The sequence below is a fragment of the Pinus tabuliformis genome, chromosome 3_2 (genome assembly GCF_031772625.1).
Source record: "Pinus tabuliformis cultivar Carrire ecotype Pingquan chromosome 3_2, CPIR1, whole genome shotgun sequence".
Taxonomy (NCBI): Eukaryota; Viridiplantae; Streptophyta; class Pinopsida; order Pinales; family Pinaceae; genus Pinus; species Pinus tabuliformis.
Genome location: NC_142302.1, coordinates 1,587,287 through 1,608,565, shown reverse-complemented (window position 1 = coordinate 1,608,565; position 21,279 = coordinate 1,587,287). Strand labels below are relative to the sequence as shown.

The window sequence follows — 21,279 nt, the reverse complement described above, 5'->3', positions numbered from 1 at the left end:
TTGACTAAACTATTACATATGATACACATAAACTATCCAAGGAAAAAATGTTGACTTAGAAATAATGTTTTTAAGAAAACCATTTCTAAACTCATGTCGAATAATCTAGCCTGAGGTCCTGAACTTTAGAGTACCTTTTTTAATCATTTATCAACCAAATTATTGTTATTTTGGCATCTCAGTGATACATTCCAACCATGCGACGAGATTCCTCTTTTCGAGAGGAGCAATTTTGACTATTGAAGCGCTCAATTTGGACAAGGGAAAGTGTATTTTTGAATTAAAGTCCACATGTGCACATTTGATCAGGTCGACCCTAAAGAAAATTGGACACTCTTGGAAGTCTATAAATACAAGTGACCTCAGTCTCATTTGGACTTCATTATGAAGAATTCTTCTATTCTCTTCTTTAGTTTTGGCTCACACAGGTCTGAGGTAGTTCGCAGAGATTGGCTCACACAGGTTTGAGGTAGTTCGCAGAGATTGGCTCGCATAGGTCCGAAATTGCAGGGTCTGAAGCTCGCACATGTGTATAGGGTTTTGGTTCACAACACTAGGCTTGTCATAGGCAATTTTGTGCTATAGCCACAAGCATGCAGGCCTATGCATGTAGTTGAATGGTTTTAGCCACACACGTGACACTCTCTCCCTGCAGTTGAGACCTAGGGTTTGAATTTTTAGTTGACCGAAGATTTCACTAATTGACTGCAGACAATGAAAGTTGACCGCATGATTTTGAATTATGGTTTTGATTAGTAGCTTTGTTTGGTTTATATTATCAATGTTGTTTAGTTTATTTTGCTGGATAGAATTGTGATCGAAGATATGGACCATTGTGCTCTCTTTTGTTGAATCATTCAATGAAAATCTAATAAGAAGAATTGAAAGGATTTTCCCCATAGTGGGTTTTGCCCTGGTCTCCGACCAATTCTGGTGTCTCTATGTGTGAATTATTTTCTTCTATTGTTCCTTTATGTTTCATTGAATTGCTGATGATATTGTTCTTTCTACATAATTACATATGATGTTAAATAATGTTGTAAATCTAAATAATGTTATGAAGTTGTGGAGTGAATTCTATATGTAAATGATAAAATAATCTAAAGCAAAGAACAATTAGCCCTAAGAAAATTTAACATGGTATCAAAGTTGGGCTGAAGAAAAATCACTGAAGATCACCCTTATGAATACACCTTTGAAGGAAGCACAAGAAGATGGAGGAGACCCAAAAGAATATTGGGGTTTGAAGGAAACCCTAGGGAATCTAGTTATTAGGGTTTGATGTATATTATGAGGTTAGAGTTTGGAAGAAACCTTAGATTATGAAAAATATTTGAGGTATGCAACCTAGAAACCCTAGCATGATCAATGCGGAGATGTTCTAGCACTTATGATAGATTTGGTGTAGCCCTTGATGGGATAGTCTCAATTAAGCCTAGTTGTTGATGAAGTTGGTTGACATATATTCAAGTCAATAAGTGTTATATTGACAATGGATAGTCACGAATATTGAAGGTTGGTTCAAGAGGGAGATGATCACCTATCATTGAAGATAAGTGTTCTTTCAAGTTATGTTACTTATTTCTGTCTTTACTTTTGTTTAAGATTTATTGATTTGATTATTACTTATACTTCCTACGTGCATATGTGAGTATTTGGATACTTCTAACCGCGTGATGAGATGTGATAAATGGATCCTCCTTGAGGAATATCTAAGGTGCGGAAAGAGAAGAGCTACAACTACCAATGTCAAATAAGAAGGTGCACAAGTATCTGAATATTACAAGGTATGTATGGTGTATTGCTTCAATGTTATGTTTCAACTACAAATATTGGATGGCAAGGTAAGCCCTAAGGTATGATGGAAATAACACCTTCATGAATGACTCAAGATGCATATGAGAGTAAATTTGATTCATCGTACTTATGATGAGATGGTGCACTTGGTATTGGAAAAGTATCTTACATTATATTAAGTCATGGTAAAGCTACTTAGAAACATTTATTTTTGATATATTGGTATGCTTGATATTGGGTAGAGCATTTTAAATTTTAGACATGATGCATTTCCTGTAGCAGGATAGATATATTGATTCTCATATATGGTAGCTTGATACTATTGATAATTCTTGTGATAAGCATGACAACTTTGATGATAGAAGTGTGACAATAAGATTGATATTTAGGATCTTCTTGTTGACCGTGGTTAGGTTTTGATAATCTTAGTAATTATGACATATGGTAAAATTGGATGCCATGTCTTGATGATTGGATAATATAATAAAGAAGTGATGAAGTGATTATGATCCTTGGCTTCTCATTCAGAGGGATAAACTCTCCAAAATATCCCTACGTCTATTATCATTTGCATTAAATCTATAGAAGAGTCTTTATTGTTGAAGTAAGATTTTTGACATAAATAGACAAAAAATTGATGTTGATGGTTTGCAACAAGTTTTGGTATGAGAAGAGAGGGTTTCTCTTCTCTAAGCCCCAACCACTGGGAGAGAGGCTTAAGAGTGTGGTTATAGGCCTCCCAACCACACGAAAGAAAGCCTATGGGTGTGGTGGTGCTTGTAGGACACAAAAACTTAAGCCTTATGCATGAAATCGGGAATGCACTAGGAGTATGACAATCCTACATATATGGAGCAAATAATAGAAAGTTTTATGAGCAGGGAAGTTGAATTTTTGACTTACTATAGAGAATGTGAATGTGTTGACTAAACTTGTGTTTGCAGGGAACCAAAATATGCATATTAGTATGTTATTTTGATTTGATCATTGAAGCTAGTATATGATAGTATTTGATAACAATTACAAGGGTTTGACAAGATTTGGCTTATTGACTTAACTTAGTATAAATGAGCAATATTGGCTTGGATAATTAATGATGCCTTAGAACTATGGCATGATGCTTGATGGTTCATAGATATATTTTTGAGTTATGGACTGATTGAACTCATTGTGATAACAAAATAGGGTTTTGATTTAATAATTGATGGTTTGCCTTGATGATGCTACTATGTGGGCACAATGACTTTCAGTGACTAATATTGATATTTAATAGTGATTTTGTATTGGTATCATTGCCTTTGGCACATTGGTTGAAGTATAAATAATTGTGATTCAGTATGCAATGATTTTATTATATGACTTGTCCCAGATGTATGCATTCATATTTAGTGGCAAGAATGATTCATGTTATGATCATAAGGATGACTTGATGAAGTCTGGATTGATATTATGAATAATAATAAATAAATTCATGATTTGGTATTTGGATGTGAGATCTTCCTGACACCTGGTCTACTTTTATGACTTTGATATTAGTTTTGGTATGGCATCTAAGGCTTGATAAGCTAACTTAGTTGATTTGATTGCACAATATTGATTTGTGTGAGGTTGAGCATATTAGTTTTAATTAGTATAATAATTTCCAATAGCATTACATGGTTTGAAGCAATCTTCCTAAGCTTGGTATGTCCACATTGCCAGTTACCTGGTGAAGCCGAGAAGATGTGTCAATCCAAACCTCTACTTCAAAAGTGGTCCAAGGTATGACTTTGATTTTGGTTTTATATACTGATAGTCTATTCTTGATAGGTAACGAGCCTCTTATAATGTTTGATTTTGACACATGACATGTACTAGGTGCAAGCACATGAAGACAATGTTTCTGTTACAACACACTACATAATGAAACAATATGGTACAAATTAGAAAAATGTCAAAAAACTTGTATTCACTTTAAAAGCATTTTTCATCATGGATTTCATGTGTGTATCAATGATGCATTGTTGAAACTTGGACTTATATGTGTGTGTGTGTGTTAAATGGTTATGCTATATTAAATGTTATATAGAACTATAGTTAAATGTTATAGTTATAGTTACATTATGTTATAGTTATGCTAACATAATTTATAGTTATGTTACATAGTTAAAAATATAATTAACATAACATAGCATATATACATGTGTGTGTGTGTGTGTGCGCGCTATTATAGTTATATCTAGTTAACATAACATGGCACTGTGATATATATATAGTTAATTTAATTAAATAACAAAATTTTCTGGTTTTTGGAATTTTAACTTAGATAATATTTTATTTAAGTAATTAATTTTTAAAACTAATTGTAATATATTTATTATTCACAAAAATTAAAATATAAATTAATTTAAATTTAAAATAAAAATTTGTATTTCATAAGTAGAGGTTCACTATGAGCAACCATATTCATTATGTCAATCTTAAGCCCATAATTTGTTTATTTATTGGTTGTAGTCTCTTTTGTTTTTTTTTGGCATATTTTTTTTGTCAAATCTGTTCAAAATTTAAAATTAATTTTAAATAACAAAAAATCAAAATATTTTGAAAAATTATTTAACTAAATTCTGAAGAAAATAACTTTAAAATATAAAATAATTAGAAAATAAAGTTTTTACCATTGTAAATTAGAAGGTAAAAAAATAATATATATATATATATATATAATGCTACCATTGCAATTATTTAAAACTTATACACAATGAAATGAAAAATAAAGCCTAAATTATCTAGTTTTTTTGGTGGTTTTCAAGGGTTTTCTTGGTGGTTTTCATGGCTTTGGTATGGTGGGTTTTCATTTCAAATTAATTTATTTATTTTGCAAGAAAAAATAATTCAAATAGAAGAAAAAGAGATAGGAAACCTACCTTGGCCTCCAAGCAGTGGTTGGTTTGATCTTCGAGGATGTTGGTGGGGTTGTTGTGCAGCTGGATTGAGCTCCTTCATCTCCCAAATGCTCGGTCGAGGTCCAAAACCCTCGGTCGAGCTGCCTTCTGCCTCACGGTCTACGTAAAATGACTTGGCAGGTCGCGCCTACGGCTTTTAATGAAAAATATAGGCTCGATTGAGCTCTTAGGCTCGATCAATCCTATAGCTCAATTGAGCTCCTATGTTAACTTAGGTTACTCAGGAGCTCGATCGAGAGTTTGTTTAAATGATCGCGAGCTATCTATAAGCCCTTAAGCAACTCGATCGAGCACTTAAAATGGCTTGATCGAGCTCCCTTTTTTTAACCAAAATGTGCCCTCGCTTTGCCAAAAAGTGTAACCCAACTCCATGCATAAACCCAACAATAAAGGAAAATAGAAAAACAAGGGATCTTGATCATATAGATGGAGAAAGCTATCAATCTAGTAAGTAGACAAAGATTCTCAAGGGAGAAAAAATTAAGAAGGAAAGAATAACATGTATCTATTGCAACATGCGGTTTCATCTAGAGATTTCTTTCATTGTGAAGATAATTGATCTAAAGGCTAAAGTACTTCAGTAGCAAAATCTAAATGATTGTATTCTAGATGATGTTAAGAAGAAGATTGAAAACAAGCCATGAGAGGATTAAAGTATGGATCATGCTTTGATTACTATTGCTTCATCATCTAATAAATTGATTTTGGACTTAGGTTCCTCTAATCATATGGTTACATCAAAGAATTCTTCTTAAATACCTTGCATTGTTCTTATGACAACAACTTCTCCAACACCTCTTTTTTAGCAAGGTCTTCTAAATGATTTTGCATACTCTTTGGATGGAATTTCAGGATATGATTTAGAAGTCCGTAAATAACCCATTATAGATCTATATCACATGTTATGGAGGGAACATCATACTGTACAGTCAACTAGTCAACTAATGGGTGAAATTGCCAAGTCACATGGAACTAGTTTTCAATTTTTAGGTACCAAACGAGCTTTCATTACTATTTTTAGCAAGTAAAAGGCTCAAATAGCAGCAAAATGATTCTAATACGATGGTATTGAATAGATTTGAGGATATATTCATGACCATATTTATCAACATCATCATCCTTCTTCGTATCAATAATATAGTTGATATAGTATACATTGTATTTTGAGGGGGGGTTTGTTAATTTTCCATTGTTCTTTGCTAGCACAATCACCTAGCCTAATTCTTTCTTCAATTAGCAATCAATTTCAAATAAATTTGATCTTCCAATAACAATGAGCAATTGTAGATAGAACAATAAATTCAATGCACAATAGAAGACATCCAAGAGCAATAACAAGAGGCACAAGATTTGGTCAAAGACCAAGGAAAAACCTCACAAGGGGGAAACCCTTTCAAATTTTTCTTCTATTAGATTGTCATCAAATTTTCAACAAAGAGATGCAATGTTTCAATTCATCAATAATGAGCCAAAGCTCAACAACTTTGACTTTCCAATTCAATTAACCAATATCTAATGAGATATGAGCCCAAAAGTAAAATCTGATCCAAAGTGAAAGTTTACAATTTTTTTTATCAAAGTCAACAGTAATCAACAATAGTCAAAGATGCCATAACTAGTCAACGTTCAACAATTAAGTCAACTTCAAATCACCTCAATCAATATTAAAAAAGATTGGCCTCTTTTGGTGGTCAAACATCAGTCAAATAGTTCCAAAATACTTGGTCAAAGGAGAGAGAAAGTTGTAGTCAAACTTCAAATGTATGTGTTCAAAGTTTAGTCAACAGAACTGCACCCAATCCAAGTCAAAGTGATCAAAAAAATTTGGTTCATTTTCCAATAAATTTAGCCTCCAAAAATTAGATTTTAGCAAGTCAAAATGCCAAGTCAAACTTGGTCAACAACTACCCAAACAAAAGTCAACGCAAAAAAAGATTAGCCTTCTTCCCTTCACACGTGTGAACTCAGACTCCTTGCTTCAGACCGATACAAATCAATCAAGAGAGGAGAGAGAAGAAGGTATGTGTTGATGTGTTGTCCAAATGAGGTGCCCTTGAAGTGCGTTTATATGCGACTTTGGAGACCAAATTTTTTACTTTAGGTTGACCTAAACTATTTTGTACTTGTGAATTTTCATTAAAAATAATATTTTTCCTTGACCAAATTCAATTCTTCCAAGGGAAAAGAGGGTCTTCTTTGGATGAGGAAGGTTGTCCAAAGGAGGAATTTGTCCCTAAGCTACCAAATTAATAGGATTTTCTTCCCACGGGGTTTTCCCTCTTTACCTCATGTTTCTCATATTGTGTCTTGCACAAGTTGTTTCATGAGTACCTAACACTGATAAATTTGTTTGGTACCTATTGATTCTTTTTTGTTGTACATGAGTACCTAACATGGTTGAGATTTGATGTGACTCATTCACTAACATACTCCCTGGTTGGGCTTCTTGGGGGTTGTTGCAATACATTGTACTTTGTTCTTCATCACGATATCACTAAGACCTACAATATGGCCATCATTAAACCCTCATACCTCATCCATACATTATTAAGGTCACATATGACCACTTTTCATTCACTACTAGACATTTTCTATCATTTGGCACATTTTCTATTTTTTAGGGTTTTGTATTTTTAGTAGGTTTATTTTAGTTGGGATGCCACCTAAGATGACATTGATGTTGACTAGATACTAGTTGGAGGATGACATGGACAAGATATTTACATAGGTGTAGAGCGAGTAATCTTGACACTGTGGAGATTGACTTCTTATAGATATGACAGTCTTTGCTCAAAATGATACTACAAAAGTTTCAAACTAGAAAAACAATACCATAGAGTTTCAGATTGTGACGGAGGGTTTGCTTCCCTTTCTAGGGTTATTGGAGATGCCAAAAGATATGTCTTTGATGCCTTTAAAAAATCAAAGCTATTTGCAATAAATTCGTTGATCTGTAATATACATACTAGAGGTGAGACGATGCTCAGAAATTCAGTGACTTGGATGAGAGATGCAAACCTTGTGAGGTCTCTAATTGACCTTCACTCCTATTCCAATGACTGTGGCTTCACTAGATATGCTTGAAAATCCTTTCGCTCCACAATAATAGGCCTCTTATGACCTCGTTCTTCTGTAAATGTGTATGTAGCCTATTATCAGAGATTACGGATAATTAGGTTCCCAAAGATTTATGTTCTTCTTGGAAATGTGTGTGGATTTGAGAGGATTGTTTCCTCACTTATTCACTCCCTTGAAACAGAGCTTGAATGCTCTCCAAATGCTCTCAATCTTGGACTATAAACTACGACATGATCTTTGCAATTAGGGCTTAATAAATTTGTTCTAGATGCCTCCACAGATTCGACCTAGGGTTATTGCTTCCTTTGAGGTGAGATGATGCCAAAACAATCTTCTTTTCTGCCTTATGTTCAAAACCTCGCTCGAATACCATGCTGGGAAATCTAGGACAAAGAGATAGAGTATTAAATAATTTGATTTCTCTTTTAATCTTTGACATTTTCTTGTGATTTATTTTAGGACATTATCATCATTATTTAGTTATGTTCATCATCAAGAAAAATTCCAATAAGAAGATCACAATGCAAACACAAGAACACCAGATGTAGGCTGCTAGCTAGGGCCAAAACCTCTCCTAGAGAGGAAAACCCACAAAAATCTCTTCTTATAGAATTTCAATGAAGACTTCCAAGACCTTGATCTTGACCCAAGACTAAAATCCAAGTGATGAGCTAGCCAAACCCAAACAGATCACTACAAAAAGCAGACTGAGGAAACCCTAGGTTCTCCTCCAAAACTAGCACGTGAGAGAAATAAGGACAAAGATTCACTGCCTTTCTTCATTCACTAGCCTTTATAGAAAACTTGCTTCCTTTATTACTACTTTGTTGGATTAGATCTCTTCTCCTTTTCACATGGATTAGATAAATATCACTTGTTGTGTGTCTTTAAATGAGGAGAGTGAGTCCCTTGTTATAAGCTTCTTAGGAGATGATTTAGGTCTCTCTAGGGCAACTTAAAGAGGGTTGGCTGACCCATCACTTGGAGACTTCTAGACAAATTATTTTTCTTTCTTGTTACATGAGCCCTCCAAGAGTTAGTACATCATGACCTTGACTCTTTAACCTTTTACCATGACCCATAGAGAACTCAATGGGTGCTTTGACCTATGACAATAGATCTATGGCAACAAATAAATCCTATGTTATCGGGCTGTATTGAGCGGCAACTGTATATGCCCACCGTTCGATTTGCCCAACAAATAAATCCTATGCTATTGGGTTGTATTGAGTGGCAACTGTATATGCCCACCATTTGATTTTGGCCTTGGCAAAATCGAACAGTGGGCATATACAACCGCCGCTCAATTAAAGCCCCATAGCATAGGATTTATTTCTTGCCATAGATCTATGGGCAAGAAACCCATTTCACAATAAAGAGCAGAACCATTGTAATATCAAGTTGAGAATTAATACAAGTATAGAGTTCGTGCACAATCGATTTACCTTTATGTGTTTGTGTTAATCATCATGCACATCAAATAAAAGCTTGAATTCCAGTGAATAATCACCACCAAGTTGAGTAATCTAGTTAGATCGACTTTTATTTATTTATATGTGGGGGAGATCGACTTTAGAAAAAGTAGCATAGCCCAGTGTTGCAAATATTACATCACCTTTTTTTTGCATTCCTAATCATCACCGAATAAGAATATGGATATTTCATGAAAGAAAGTGTTGTATCTGTACAAAAATATTCTTTTACGCCCTAGAAAGATTCGTGGGACGATTGTTGCTTCCTTTCCACTCTACTTCACAGCAAAGCAAAACACATGAACTAAGGGGTGGCTTTAAGGATTTAGATGTGACTACTTATTCGGAAGAGGGAATGAAACTGAGCAGAATACTCTCATTGAATTTGTCCGAGGAGAAGAGAGCTACCTTGTAGTAACAGGGAGGAGTATCATGTGGGGTTGGGATTCCATCTGCTCGGCAGCTCGCAAAATCGACAGAACAGTGCGAGAGGATGCTCCTGCAAAGCTGAAGCAGTATACACCAGATCCGAAACTGCTACAACATGTGGCCAGGTATTGTGCTGGCAGTTACCCAGCGCAAAAGTTGAGTGACATCCCGAAGATCATGCAGGGTAATTGGGGTTCCGTTTGCTTTGTAGCTCGGAAGATTGACAAAACAGTGAGAGACGACGCAGTTCAACGTTTCTTGATTAATGCTGGAAAAAATATTGGGGAAGAGATCATCATGGGCAGCGGTTTACCAGGTGGGTTTAATTAATTCTACCCGTATCATTATTATTTTCATAATTCCTAGATTAAAAAATTACAAGATCATGCATAGACCATGAATAAACCTAAAAACACATTTGCGGATCTGCTCCCCATTCTCAGCTCTGTGGCTTCATAAAGAGCCCCCTTAACCCCTCTCGTAGTTGTGCATAATTGGAGCCTAGGTTCTGGGTATATTTATATTTGGTTATAATCTGCATCAGTTCTTTTTAATTAATTTAGTAAACTTCTTATGCATTGTCATAATTTTAGAGTACAAAAGACAGTTTTCGTTATTCGGGAGTTTCGATTGAGTTTCCGATAATCTAGATCAATTTGGAAAACATATGAAGATGTTTTGCACATGTAAACAACTCAACTTTGCATAGCTTTGCTCGAGTTGTGTTTTTCTTCTTTATAAAGCAGTTGTATCTATATATGAATATTGCACAGAGAAGAGTATATCCATGACTGTTTGAGGTTTATGAAAGAAAAATCAGACTTGAGATAGCTTTTTAAAAACTACCTTAAATGAACTAACTCAGAGATATAAAATCTTTTCAAATTATGACAGGATAACATCATACGTGCATCAAACCAAAACACAGAATAGGATGATTCACATTAGTAAAATTAAGATGTGGTTGGTTCAAAAATGGTCTGTATGAAAAGTTGTCTCTGGCCGTTTGGGGGTTTGCTCGAAAGCTTTTCCCATGAATCACCTTCAATGACTCTAGGGTTGAAACTGCTTCTATGTGAGTCAAAAATTCATGAATCTTCATGGTTCTTTTTGCTTTATCTAGTGCTCGTTCAATGACCTTGAACCTCAATAGAAAGACATGGACTTGGCTTCACATCTCCACAATCTGTCTAGTGTTTCTAGCTCCTTATGCCCCTGGTCCTCCAATGCAATAGCTACTAGAGTCCTGTCCAGCTAATAAAATTCCATAACTTAAAACCTTATAGTGTTCCTAGACTTGAAAAATCCAAATTCTGAGCCTCCCAGGAATTACCATATCTCCCAAGAATTACCATAACTGCCTTAGTACAATCACGGTGTTCACCCAGAGAAAGTTCCAGGCGAGGCCAGAGTCAACCATCAAGCCTCTGTGCTCCGTGGCAGAGGAATTATTAACAGGCAAAATCACCGGATCCGGAGGTAGTTTTGATTAAGGTGCGGTGGGAAAAAAATCCCTAAAATTAGCCTATTTCTAATCTACAAATTTCACCATCATTTTAGGTACGATGTGAATGGTTTTTTTTATTACAAGCTTCTTGAATAGAAAAGAACTTCCATACAATGACATTTTGGGGAAATGGATTAAAATGATCATTTTTTTGGGTTAATTTGTTAATATTTTTTTTGGTTGGGTTATTTTGTTATGAAATAATTTTTTTAATTTTTTTGTTTGGTTAATTTTTATTTTTTTAATAAATAAATTATTTTATTTTAAAGGATTAAAATTTATAAAGATTATTATTTTGCACTGCACTGAACGTAGGTCATGCACCGCGCTGCTGCTGAGCCTGCGCTCTCCAGTGCTTGCGGCCTTCGGCCCTTCGCTTGCCATGGCCCCTCCGGATGCAACCCCGGAGGCGGCCGCTGCCCAGCTGGCCTTCTCCGCCCTAGTCAAATCTTTGCCGCCTCAGCGCCCTCACCCAGCAATCTCAAAGTTTGTTAAGAAGCTAGATGTTTTGCAAGAAGTGATTCTTCCCCCTGCTCTCCCTCGCATGGCAACACTTTCTCTGGCAGAACGAGGTCTCATCGGGCAATTCACTGGTCTTTGGCCCTCTTCGAAGACGGTGCAAAGGTGGGTCGAGCGAAATTGGTTCGATAAAATAAACGGCAAAATTTCCATCCGCTTCTGTGGGAAAGGATACTTCACCTTCCACTTCGAATCAAGAGAAGACAAGGATCTAATCTTTAGGAACGGACCATATTTCATGGACTCCAGAGGCTTGTACCTCAACAAATGGACCCCGGATTTTGATCCTAAATTGGATGTTCCTAGCGCGGTCCCGATTTGGGTTCGCCTCCCTCATCTCCCTCTCCATTGTTGGGGAGATGAATCGGTTCGAGCCATTGGAAATGCTGTTGGAAATTTTATTGATCGTAGTGAGCCAAAGGACAACATGCAAGCTTGCGCCCGCATATGTGTTGAAGTTGATCTCGGCAAAGGCCTCCCGGAGGCCATCAAGCTCAAAGTGGATGACTAGACTCACATCCAATAGTTGGACTACGAACAGATCCCATTTAAATGCAAGGTATGTCACGAATATGGCCATTTTGCCAATCGCTACTCTAAATTAGTTGATGTTGAAAACGTTTCACAAGATGAGCAATGGGAAACTGTTAATAAAAAGAAGACTGCATCCATCCCTAAGGCAAACCCTGAAGCTGCTCCTCCCAAGGCTAATCACACAGCCTCCCCCTCCACCTCCTCACTGGATCCTCCTCTCCTCAACTCTTCCACCCTCGCCCCTCCGCCTCCCCCCCCAAAGACTTCCTTAGAATCATCCAACCCCTTTTCCGCCATTCCCCCTGAAGATAACACCCCCCCCCCCCCCAATCTCCATGCCTCTATCCCAAGCTGATACTAATGCTCCCATCCCCCCTCTGCTAAATTCTTCTTCTTTTTCCCAAGATCCTCCCTCCACTAGATCAACCAGGAGTTCTTCTAAAGAGCACGGTGTAAATCTGGACACACAAAAAAAACAAGGGCCAGGAAGGAAGTCTACAAAGCAGCATAGAGATGAAAATGCTCAAAAAGACATTGCCATGGGTACGCAGAACCCCATAGAAACTTACATTTTGGGGAAAAATAGTAAAGAGGCAGCACATAAGGAACAAGGAGGGCGAGCAACTCTCTGTATCCCTCACATTCAATGATGAAAGCCCTATCCTGGAATAGCAGGGGACTAGGGCACCCCTCCAAAATTGTTGCTCTAAATGATCTGATAATTCATGAGAAACCAGAAATCCTAATGCTACAAGAAACAAAACAAGGACACCAAGAAATGAAAGGAATCATTGATCAGCTCAAGCAGTATGAAGGTCGCATATGCAAGTCAAGGGGTGCCTCTGGGGGAATTGCAACCCTTTGGAACCACAACGTTTGGAAACACACAACAGATACAATCAGCCAGTATTGGATTAAAGTCACTCTAGAGAGCCTAACAGATAGCAAAAGAATTGTTATCTACAATATCTATGCGCCAAGTCACTACAGAGACAAAGAACAATGTTGGACTTCCCTCAAAGCAGACATAGATGAAGAAGAAAACAACAATATTATCCTTGGTGGAGATCTCAATCTCATACTCCACTCCAACGAGAAAAGAGGAGGTTGTTTTTCACATGACCCTTGCAGAACACGGTTGGAAACCATCATGCAGGACCACGATCTAGTTGATGTTGCACCAAAAAATCGCAGATTTACTTGGAATAATCGCAGACTGGGCAAAGACAATATCATGGAGCGGCTAGACAGGATTTTGGTGAATGTTTCGCTCCTCTCATCTTACTCCACCGCATACGCTGTTGTACTCCCCTATTCAACGTCTGATCATTATCCCACAACTCTTGTTCTCGAAGCCCACTGTCCCTTAGGGCCCATTCCATTTAAATATAGTCCACTGTGGAGCAGCATTCCTATTGTTGATCAGATTGTCAAATTCACATGGAGTCAGCACATAGAAGGGTCGCCAGGATACATATGGGAAAACAAGCTGAAAAGGACCAAAAGCGCCTTGAAGGAATGGGCAAAAAATTATTACAAGGAACCTGAGAAGGTTAAAACTGAAATAAAAAGCAAATTGGAGAAAGTTCACAGCATGATAGAGGAACGAGGGCTCTCCCAAGAATACAAAGCACTCGAAGGCGATCTCTACTTCCAGCTATATTGTGCCAATAGAGCGGAGGAGCAAAAATGGAGAATAAAATCAAGACAGCTATGGCTGCAAGGAGGTGACAAAAACTCTGCCTTCTTCCATAAGCAGGCCACTGTCAGGAAAATCAGAAACAATGTTACCTCCATCACCGATGCTGAAGGCAATCTCCAAACCACACAAGATGCTATTAAAAAGGTTGCCTCAGAACATTACAATGTCCTCTTAACTGAGACAAAAGAAGCTGAAGATTACTCAGATCTTCTACAACACCTTCCCACGGAGATCAGTGAGGAAATCAATGAAAATCTAACCAAGGAAATTGAAGAAGAAGAAATACAAAGAGCTATCTGGACGCTTCAGCCAGACAAGGCTCCTGGCCCAGATGGTTTCCCCATCTGCTTCTACAGAACTTACTGGGGAATAATAAAAAAAGACCTTGTTAAGATGATAAAATGGGCCCAACGCAAGTGCAAAATCGGAGGTTTCACCAACGCCACCCATCTTGCCCTCCTCCCTAAAGAGAATCGACCTTCATCTTTCTCCCGATTTCAGCCCATTTCACTTTGCAATTCCTCATATAAAATTCTGACCAAAATCCTCGCTTCTCGTCTTAAACCTCTTCTCCCCTCGCTCATCTCTGAGAATCAAGGAGGCTTCTTGGCCAATAGACAAATTTCTGACTCCATTCTTCTTGTCCAAGAGGCTATACACTCCAGCCAAACTAGGAAAGAAAAAGGTTTCATTTTAAAACTGGACTTAGCCAATGCCTTCGACCGAGTTAGGCACTCATTCCTCTTTGTTGTTCTAAAGAAAATGGGATTTGCTGTGCCCTTCCTCGACCTTGTCAAAGCATGCATTTCAGGTCCTTGGATCTCTCCTCTCATCAATGGTAGACCAGGGCCTTCCTTTCAATCTTCTCAAGGATTAAGACAAGGCTGTCCCCTTTCTCCTTACCTGTTCATCTTGATGGCTGAGTCTTTCAGTAAGGCTTTGGACTATAATCGGCGCATCGGTCTTATCACTGGTATTAAATTTGGGAATGGAGTCAAAAACATAAATCATTCTCAATTTGCTGACGACACACTGTTAATGGGAGGAGCCTCCAATATCATAGCTCGTCGATTCAAAACCCTCTTAGACAAATATATGAGCTACTCCGGAGGTATGGTCAACTATCTCAAGAGCTGCATCTATGGCTGGAACACATCTGCTCAAACTCTTCATAACATTGCCAGCACATTTGGGGTCCCTTGCAAGTTAGACTGGGGGCATTTCTCTTATCTAGGCATGCCAGTGAGTGTTGGTCCTCTGAAAGCTGAAGTATGGGACACTATCATAGATAAAATGAAAAGGAAAGTGCAGCAATGGGGCTCCTCTTGGCTTAATCCAGCAGGACGCCTAATTCTTCTTAAATCAGGTCTTTCTTCTTTGCCCTTATATCAATTTACGCTTCTGCAAGCTCCTGCCAGTTTTCATCACAAAGTGGAAGCCATCCTCCGTCACTTTCTTTGGCAAGGGGGGAAAAATGAAAGAAAGAAATACAACCTTATAAATTGGAAACAGGTTATTCAACCCCAGGAGCATGGAGGTTTAGGAATCAGATCACCAAAGCTCTTAAATCTGGCTTTTGGTGGCAAGATTGTGTGGAGACTCATTAGTGGCCAATCCGCTTGGTGGAAAAATGTGCTGGAAGCCAAATACCTTAATTCTCCAAGGCAGCACCTCTTGGATCATGATATCCCTATCAGAGCTTGCTCTAAAATCTGGGGGCTGTGTAAGAAAGCAATTCCCTTTCTTGCTCAAAACATTTCCAAGGTTCCCAAGGGTGGCAACAATATCAGAATTGGGGCAGATAGAATAATGGGCCAGCAGCCCATTAGCAGCAGACCTGGAACTCATCAGATTCTATCCTTTCTCGACAACATGGGGCTCCATTATTTGGACCAGATATCTCAGTGGGACATTCACTCACAGCTTTGGATAGGATGGATCTTCCCAGAAATACCCACTGATCTTGAAGCAAGTCTTGCTAATCTCCAAACCCATCTCCATGGCATTGCCCCTACAAAAAAAAACAGTGATGATGGCTTCCGTTGGGACCCTTCAGGCTCCAATTACACAATCAAAGCTGCTTACCAACATATCTGTAGCAATGAATATCCCATGCCCATTTGGGCACATTGGAAAATTGCTTGGAAATCAGAGACCCTTCCAAAAATAAAATTCTTCATTTGGGTCCTCCTAAAAGGGAAAGTCCTCACCTCAGACAATCTGCAAAAACGTGGTATAATTGGCCCATCCCGCTACCCAAACTGCCAAGCAGCTGAAGAAACCATCCAACACCTATTCATTGATTGCCCCTTTGCTACTGCCTGTTGGAAAGAATTTTTTCTAAACATCCATCTCCCCTGGGGTTCCCACAACTCCATTGTTGAAGTTTTGCATCTTTGGAAGAGGAACTATCCTTGGCAACGAAAGAAGAACAATATTGCTAGAAGAGTTTGGAATGCTCTCCCCTGCTCTCTTCTGTGGAACATATGGCTGGCACGAAACCGTATGGTCTTCAAAGACAAAGAAACCAACATCAGGAAATTATGTAGCAAGGCATGGAGCCTTACATTGGAAGCAATATCTGTCAAAAGTCAAGGGAAAATTGACATCGCTGATCTTTGTGTCGAAGAAAGGAATTTCATAGGGTATTTGTTGGATAAAAGTAACAGTGGCCAAAGCAGGAGTGACATTAGCAGTCAACACAACAACTCTAATTACAGTTGGAAAATAAGAATGAAAGACGAGGAGTTTTCTATCTGGCTCAGAAACTGTAACACACATTATCTTTTCTTTGATGGGGCCTCCAAATTTAACCCAGGAATGGCCGGGGCTGGTGGAATCATTTGCAATGCCAATGGAGATATTATATCTGCTTATGAATGGGGATTAGGCCCCCTCTCCAATAACAGGGCTGAAGCTCTCACACTATACCAAGGGCTCATTCAGCTTCAAAAACTCGGCATAAGCACTGCAACGATCCTTGGAGACTCGGCCATCATCATTAGTCTGATGGTATATAATCGGAACGCCTCCAATGTGATCCTGCAACAAACAATAAGTCGATGTCAAGCACTTACCCAACAAATGAAAGAAGTCCGTTTTTTCCATGTACTTCGCTCCCTCAACAAGGAGGCCAATTCTCGTGCAAGCAGAGCCTGCTCCAAATCCATAGGCAATCTCCGATGTAACGCCATCGAATCTCAATGTTACTTGCCATGAATAGAAGCGAATCAATCTTCAAATCGCCCGCAGAGGTATCTAACAACATCGGGTACCTCCTCACTGTCATTCACAATGTCTTTATGCTAAATTTGGTCCTTGTTTCAGCAGAAATCTCCTTCGAATCTTATGATGATGATAACACTGTCACAATATCTCTGAATCCAATCCGAAAATCTTACTTTGGTCCCTTCCCCCAAGAAATTCTGACTCTTTCATATCTTACCCGTGATTTATCCCTCAAATTCCCCGTGACTCCCTCTTCGCTCCACCTTATCCCCCTGCCTGAGCCTCCTTACTTATTTGCGTTTTCCTACGTCCTGAATCTCACCTCTATCTCCCCTTTGCTGCGTTCGATCTATCCCTTGTTTGCTCCTGACCGATCCCATGCTGCATTGTGCTCTCAGCCATCATTCTTCAGGTTAACTTCTGTTAATCTTCACCAAGCTCCCTTTTCCCCTTTCAGTCTAGACCCCTGCTCTTTGGAACAGCGCATTAGCAACCCTTTGTTTTTGCTGTGCACTGGTAAATCAGTCTGGTTATACTCAATGGCGAGAAGCGAAGATTGCTTGCACTGTGCTGATCTCTAGGCAGAACTGGAGCAAATCTGAGCACACCAGAAGATCTTGGACACCAAAATCGATACCCATGCTCAGATCACCAAGGAGAAACATGAGGCCGACCTCAATCTCTTTCCTCACAGAGTTTCATCCCTTCAGGAGCAGTTCAATGACCTCTCAAATAGATGCAATCATGTCCAAGAGTCCATTGACATCCTGAAGTACATCCTTGGAAAAAAATAATGCTCTTAGCACCAACTCAACAAATTTAAGGAATGCAGGTGTTGAAAGCAATCCTGAAGAATTCACTGCTCGCCAAATCAGTGATATAAACATTGATTAAGCATGACTTGCAAATTTTGCGTTTCACTGTTTCAGTTTGTTAGAATCTACACTAGTCGGGTATTTCAAAAAGTTAAGAATGATAGAAGCAAAAGGGATTTTGTTCTTCTTGTTATATTTCTCTACTTTGCTTCTCATGCATATCACCTTGTAACAATGGAGTTTAGTCTCCCCAATCTTTTTTGAATACAAACAGCAGTGGATTATGTAAAAATAAAATAAAATTTATAAAGATTATTTAAAAATAGTTTATATTCAATTCTGAATTTATTAAACAACAAGAGGGATCGAATTTTTTGAGATGTAAGTTTTTTAGAGTATAAAAAATTTGATCTCTGAAAGTGCTTAGTAGATTTGGTGTAAAATATTTCTATTACTCTTTGGGTTGTGAGAAAAGCAATAGAAATATTTTATACTGGATTTACCAAGCACTCAGAAAGATCAAATCTGTGTTACTCTAAAATTAACCTACTCTTATTTTATAAATTTCACTGGGATGTGAATATATATATATATATATATATAAAAAGCTCCAAGATTAGAAAAGAGATTTTTTTGATACGATGAATTTTTTGGCCAAATGAACAGATCTGTAAACAATTGTACAAAAGTATTCCTAAACATAAGCATCGTAAATGTGGCATTGCTATACTCTGCTTGTTTCATTTGTTTATAAAACAAAGTCGATGAATGTCCTACCCCTCCCCTCTGTATTCATGTACCAAACTATTTTAACAATCAAACGAGTGTGAACCAGTAAATGGAATCGACCACTAATGCTTATTTATTAAGTCTAACCAGGATCGATTCTAACAAAATTCATTGGTTCTGACCGATGATAGGTGTATATCGAATGCCAGCTAAAGCTCTGTACAAGGCCGGGAAGGATTGTCTGCGTAACAGAAGTAGTGTGGTGTCCCAGCTGGATAGCCAGGACAAAGAGAACGGGGAAAGAATACCGACTGATGAACGTGAGAGCAAGGCGAGTATTTTGCACCTGCAGTTGGTTGAAGAGACGAAGCGATCGCGAACCCAAGCAATCATGAAACTTACTGCGCCTACCAATCAACCGTTTTCGCCAGAGGCTGTCGTCAAAGAGTTGAAACAAAGCCAGGTGTATGAGGACTGTTCTGATGATGTTGAGAGAGGATAAATAATGGACGTACAAGGATGCGAGTAACATATTTTTCTGCTATACTTTGCCAAAGTTGTAGTGTTTTTCTCTGAAATGGAAGTAGAAATCCCTGTTTTGTTTTTACAACAGAAAACTTAAACTTAACTTCAAGTGAAGTGGTATGTTGTATGTGGTAATATGTACACCAGAAAACTGGAACTGAACTTTAATCCCAATGGAACATTTGGCTTCTCATAAACGTATGACAAATGTATATATATTTGGCAACAAATAATTGGTCTGTGCGAGGCTGTCTATGCACACAGTAAGATAACTGTGCCTGCAGATTAGTAATTCTATTGAATGTGTAGATTATTAAGTACTTACTGTGTTATTGTGTTTTTGATTATATATATATATATATATATAAAATTATTTTATTGATTAAAGGAGTTGACATTTTATTGTAAAATTAAATTAAAATATAATTATATAATATTATATTATATTATATGTATTTATTATCAATATGGTATATGATATAGATTTATTTTATTTTTTACACTATATATAATATTGATGATGATAATGATGATTAGCATCTCATCAAAACTGATATTTAGATTTTAAGAAGGTAAGAGAGTATTCAAAATTCTTTATCATTTTATTTCTATGCTAGAAAAGTATTAAGATAAGTTTTTCAAGATCGCTATAGTTTTGCTTATTTAAAAGGTTTTGTTAATAATGTGACAAATACTTTAAAAATCAGATAAAATGTGAGTATAAGTAGGACAATTTTGCTTTGCATCTTCAACTCTCACAGTGTATTAAAGGTGATAAAATCTTTCATCTCATGGCTTTTGGGAATTAACCAATGTTGAGTTTCAATATGAAGCTCATGAAATTTATTTTTATTTTAACAGTGCTCATTTTCTTCTTAATATTAGTCAATACAAAGAGATGTTTTGATTTTTGAGATTGGAATTCATCACTTGTAAAAATATCAATTTTATTCCTCCCTTTAATGCTTTATCACCCCACAATTTCTCCTTAAATTTTTAAGTAATAATATTTTTAATAGTATCCTTATCATGTCCTCCATTGGAGTGTGGAAAACACAACCAATGGACAAGGGAGGGGAATCTCACCACCCCAACGTCTGTCCTTGCATTAAGGAGGGAAGACGGCATGGCTATCCGACCCATGCACTCACATATGCCAATTAATTTCACATTACCTCATATGAAGATGATAGCATTCATTTCCACCGGGTAGTGTTGTATCTCCTGCCATTGCTTCGTGTTTTAATGTTGTTACACCAATGTTTCCCAATTGCACGTGCGATATTTTCACCACAATGTTGGATTTTTGGACATGTTGGTTTACAAAGGTCTCGGTCCTCTTGTCTTGGAGTCTCTCCACGCACCTCCAATGATAGTGTTTCAAGCTTGTAACCCAGAAACAATCGTAGTGATCGCTAAGTTGGGAACTCACAACAACAGAGCACTGGGGTGTGGTGACTACAACATTCCATAGCGCAGTGGGCCACCAACACATGGGTAATTCCTCCTATGCCCAATCTTAGCAAATTCTTCAACTTGATTTTATTTGCATAGTGAAATTCAGTCTATGGTTTGCAAGGTGTCTTTGTGATGTTGAATTTCATTGGAGTATCTTGGGTTATTTCAATTGCTCGCTGTACTCAGAGCTACCCTTTTCCAATGCCCTTTTCGTCATTGTTAACTCACCCTGTCCTTGGCCAACCTAGAATCAGAGAGTGAATAGCCTTACAGGATTTTCATGGTTTTATTCGAATTTGATCATTGTAGTGTTTTGTCATCAATCTTTATGCATTCAAAGTGGAAAAAGAGGAGGAATCAACTCATAGTACCATTTTTACTAGTGGGACCTAGTTTGACAAATAAGGGTTTGAAACCTTTTAAGAGCATTTTGAGGCATCAAACAATGTTTTGTGAGGGTAAAAAATTGTTTGTTAGGTGCAACACCATTTTTTTCCTATTTTAAACATAGATATCTTTTCAACAATCCAAGAATCGTCTTAAT

General features: G+C 37.6%; 1 protein-coding gene across 1 annotated transcript; it reads left to right on the top strand.

Moving 5' to 3' along the window:
* Positions 1–9,522: 9,522 nt before the first annotated feature.
* LOC149179516 (uncharacterized) lies at positions 9,523–19,597 on the top strand. The gene is made up of 2 exons (XM_089415676.1): positions 9,523–10,034; positions 18,944–19,597. Exons 1-2 carry the CDS (start codon positions 9,722–9,724, stop codon positions 19,252–19,254), a joined length of 624 nt encoding a protein of 207 aa, XP_089271802.1. The 5' UTR covers positions 9,523–9,721; the 3' UTR covers positions 19,255–19,597.
* The last annotated feature ends 1,682 nt before the right edge of the window (positions 19,598–21,279 follow it).

Bases quoted from the DNA above. Each gene is read 5' to 3' on its own strand.
- LOC149179516 (XM_089415676.1), top strand. From the start codon at position 9,722: ATGTGGGGTTGGGATTCCATCTGCTCGGCAGCTCGCAAAATCGACAGA. The intron at 10,035-18,943 runs GTGGGTTTAATT...GACCGATGATAG, and splicing joins CATGGGCAGCGGTTTACCAG to GTGTATATCGAATGCCAGCT.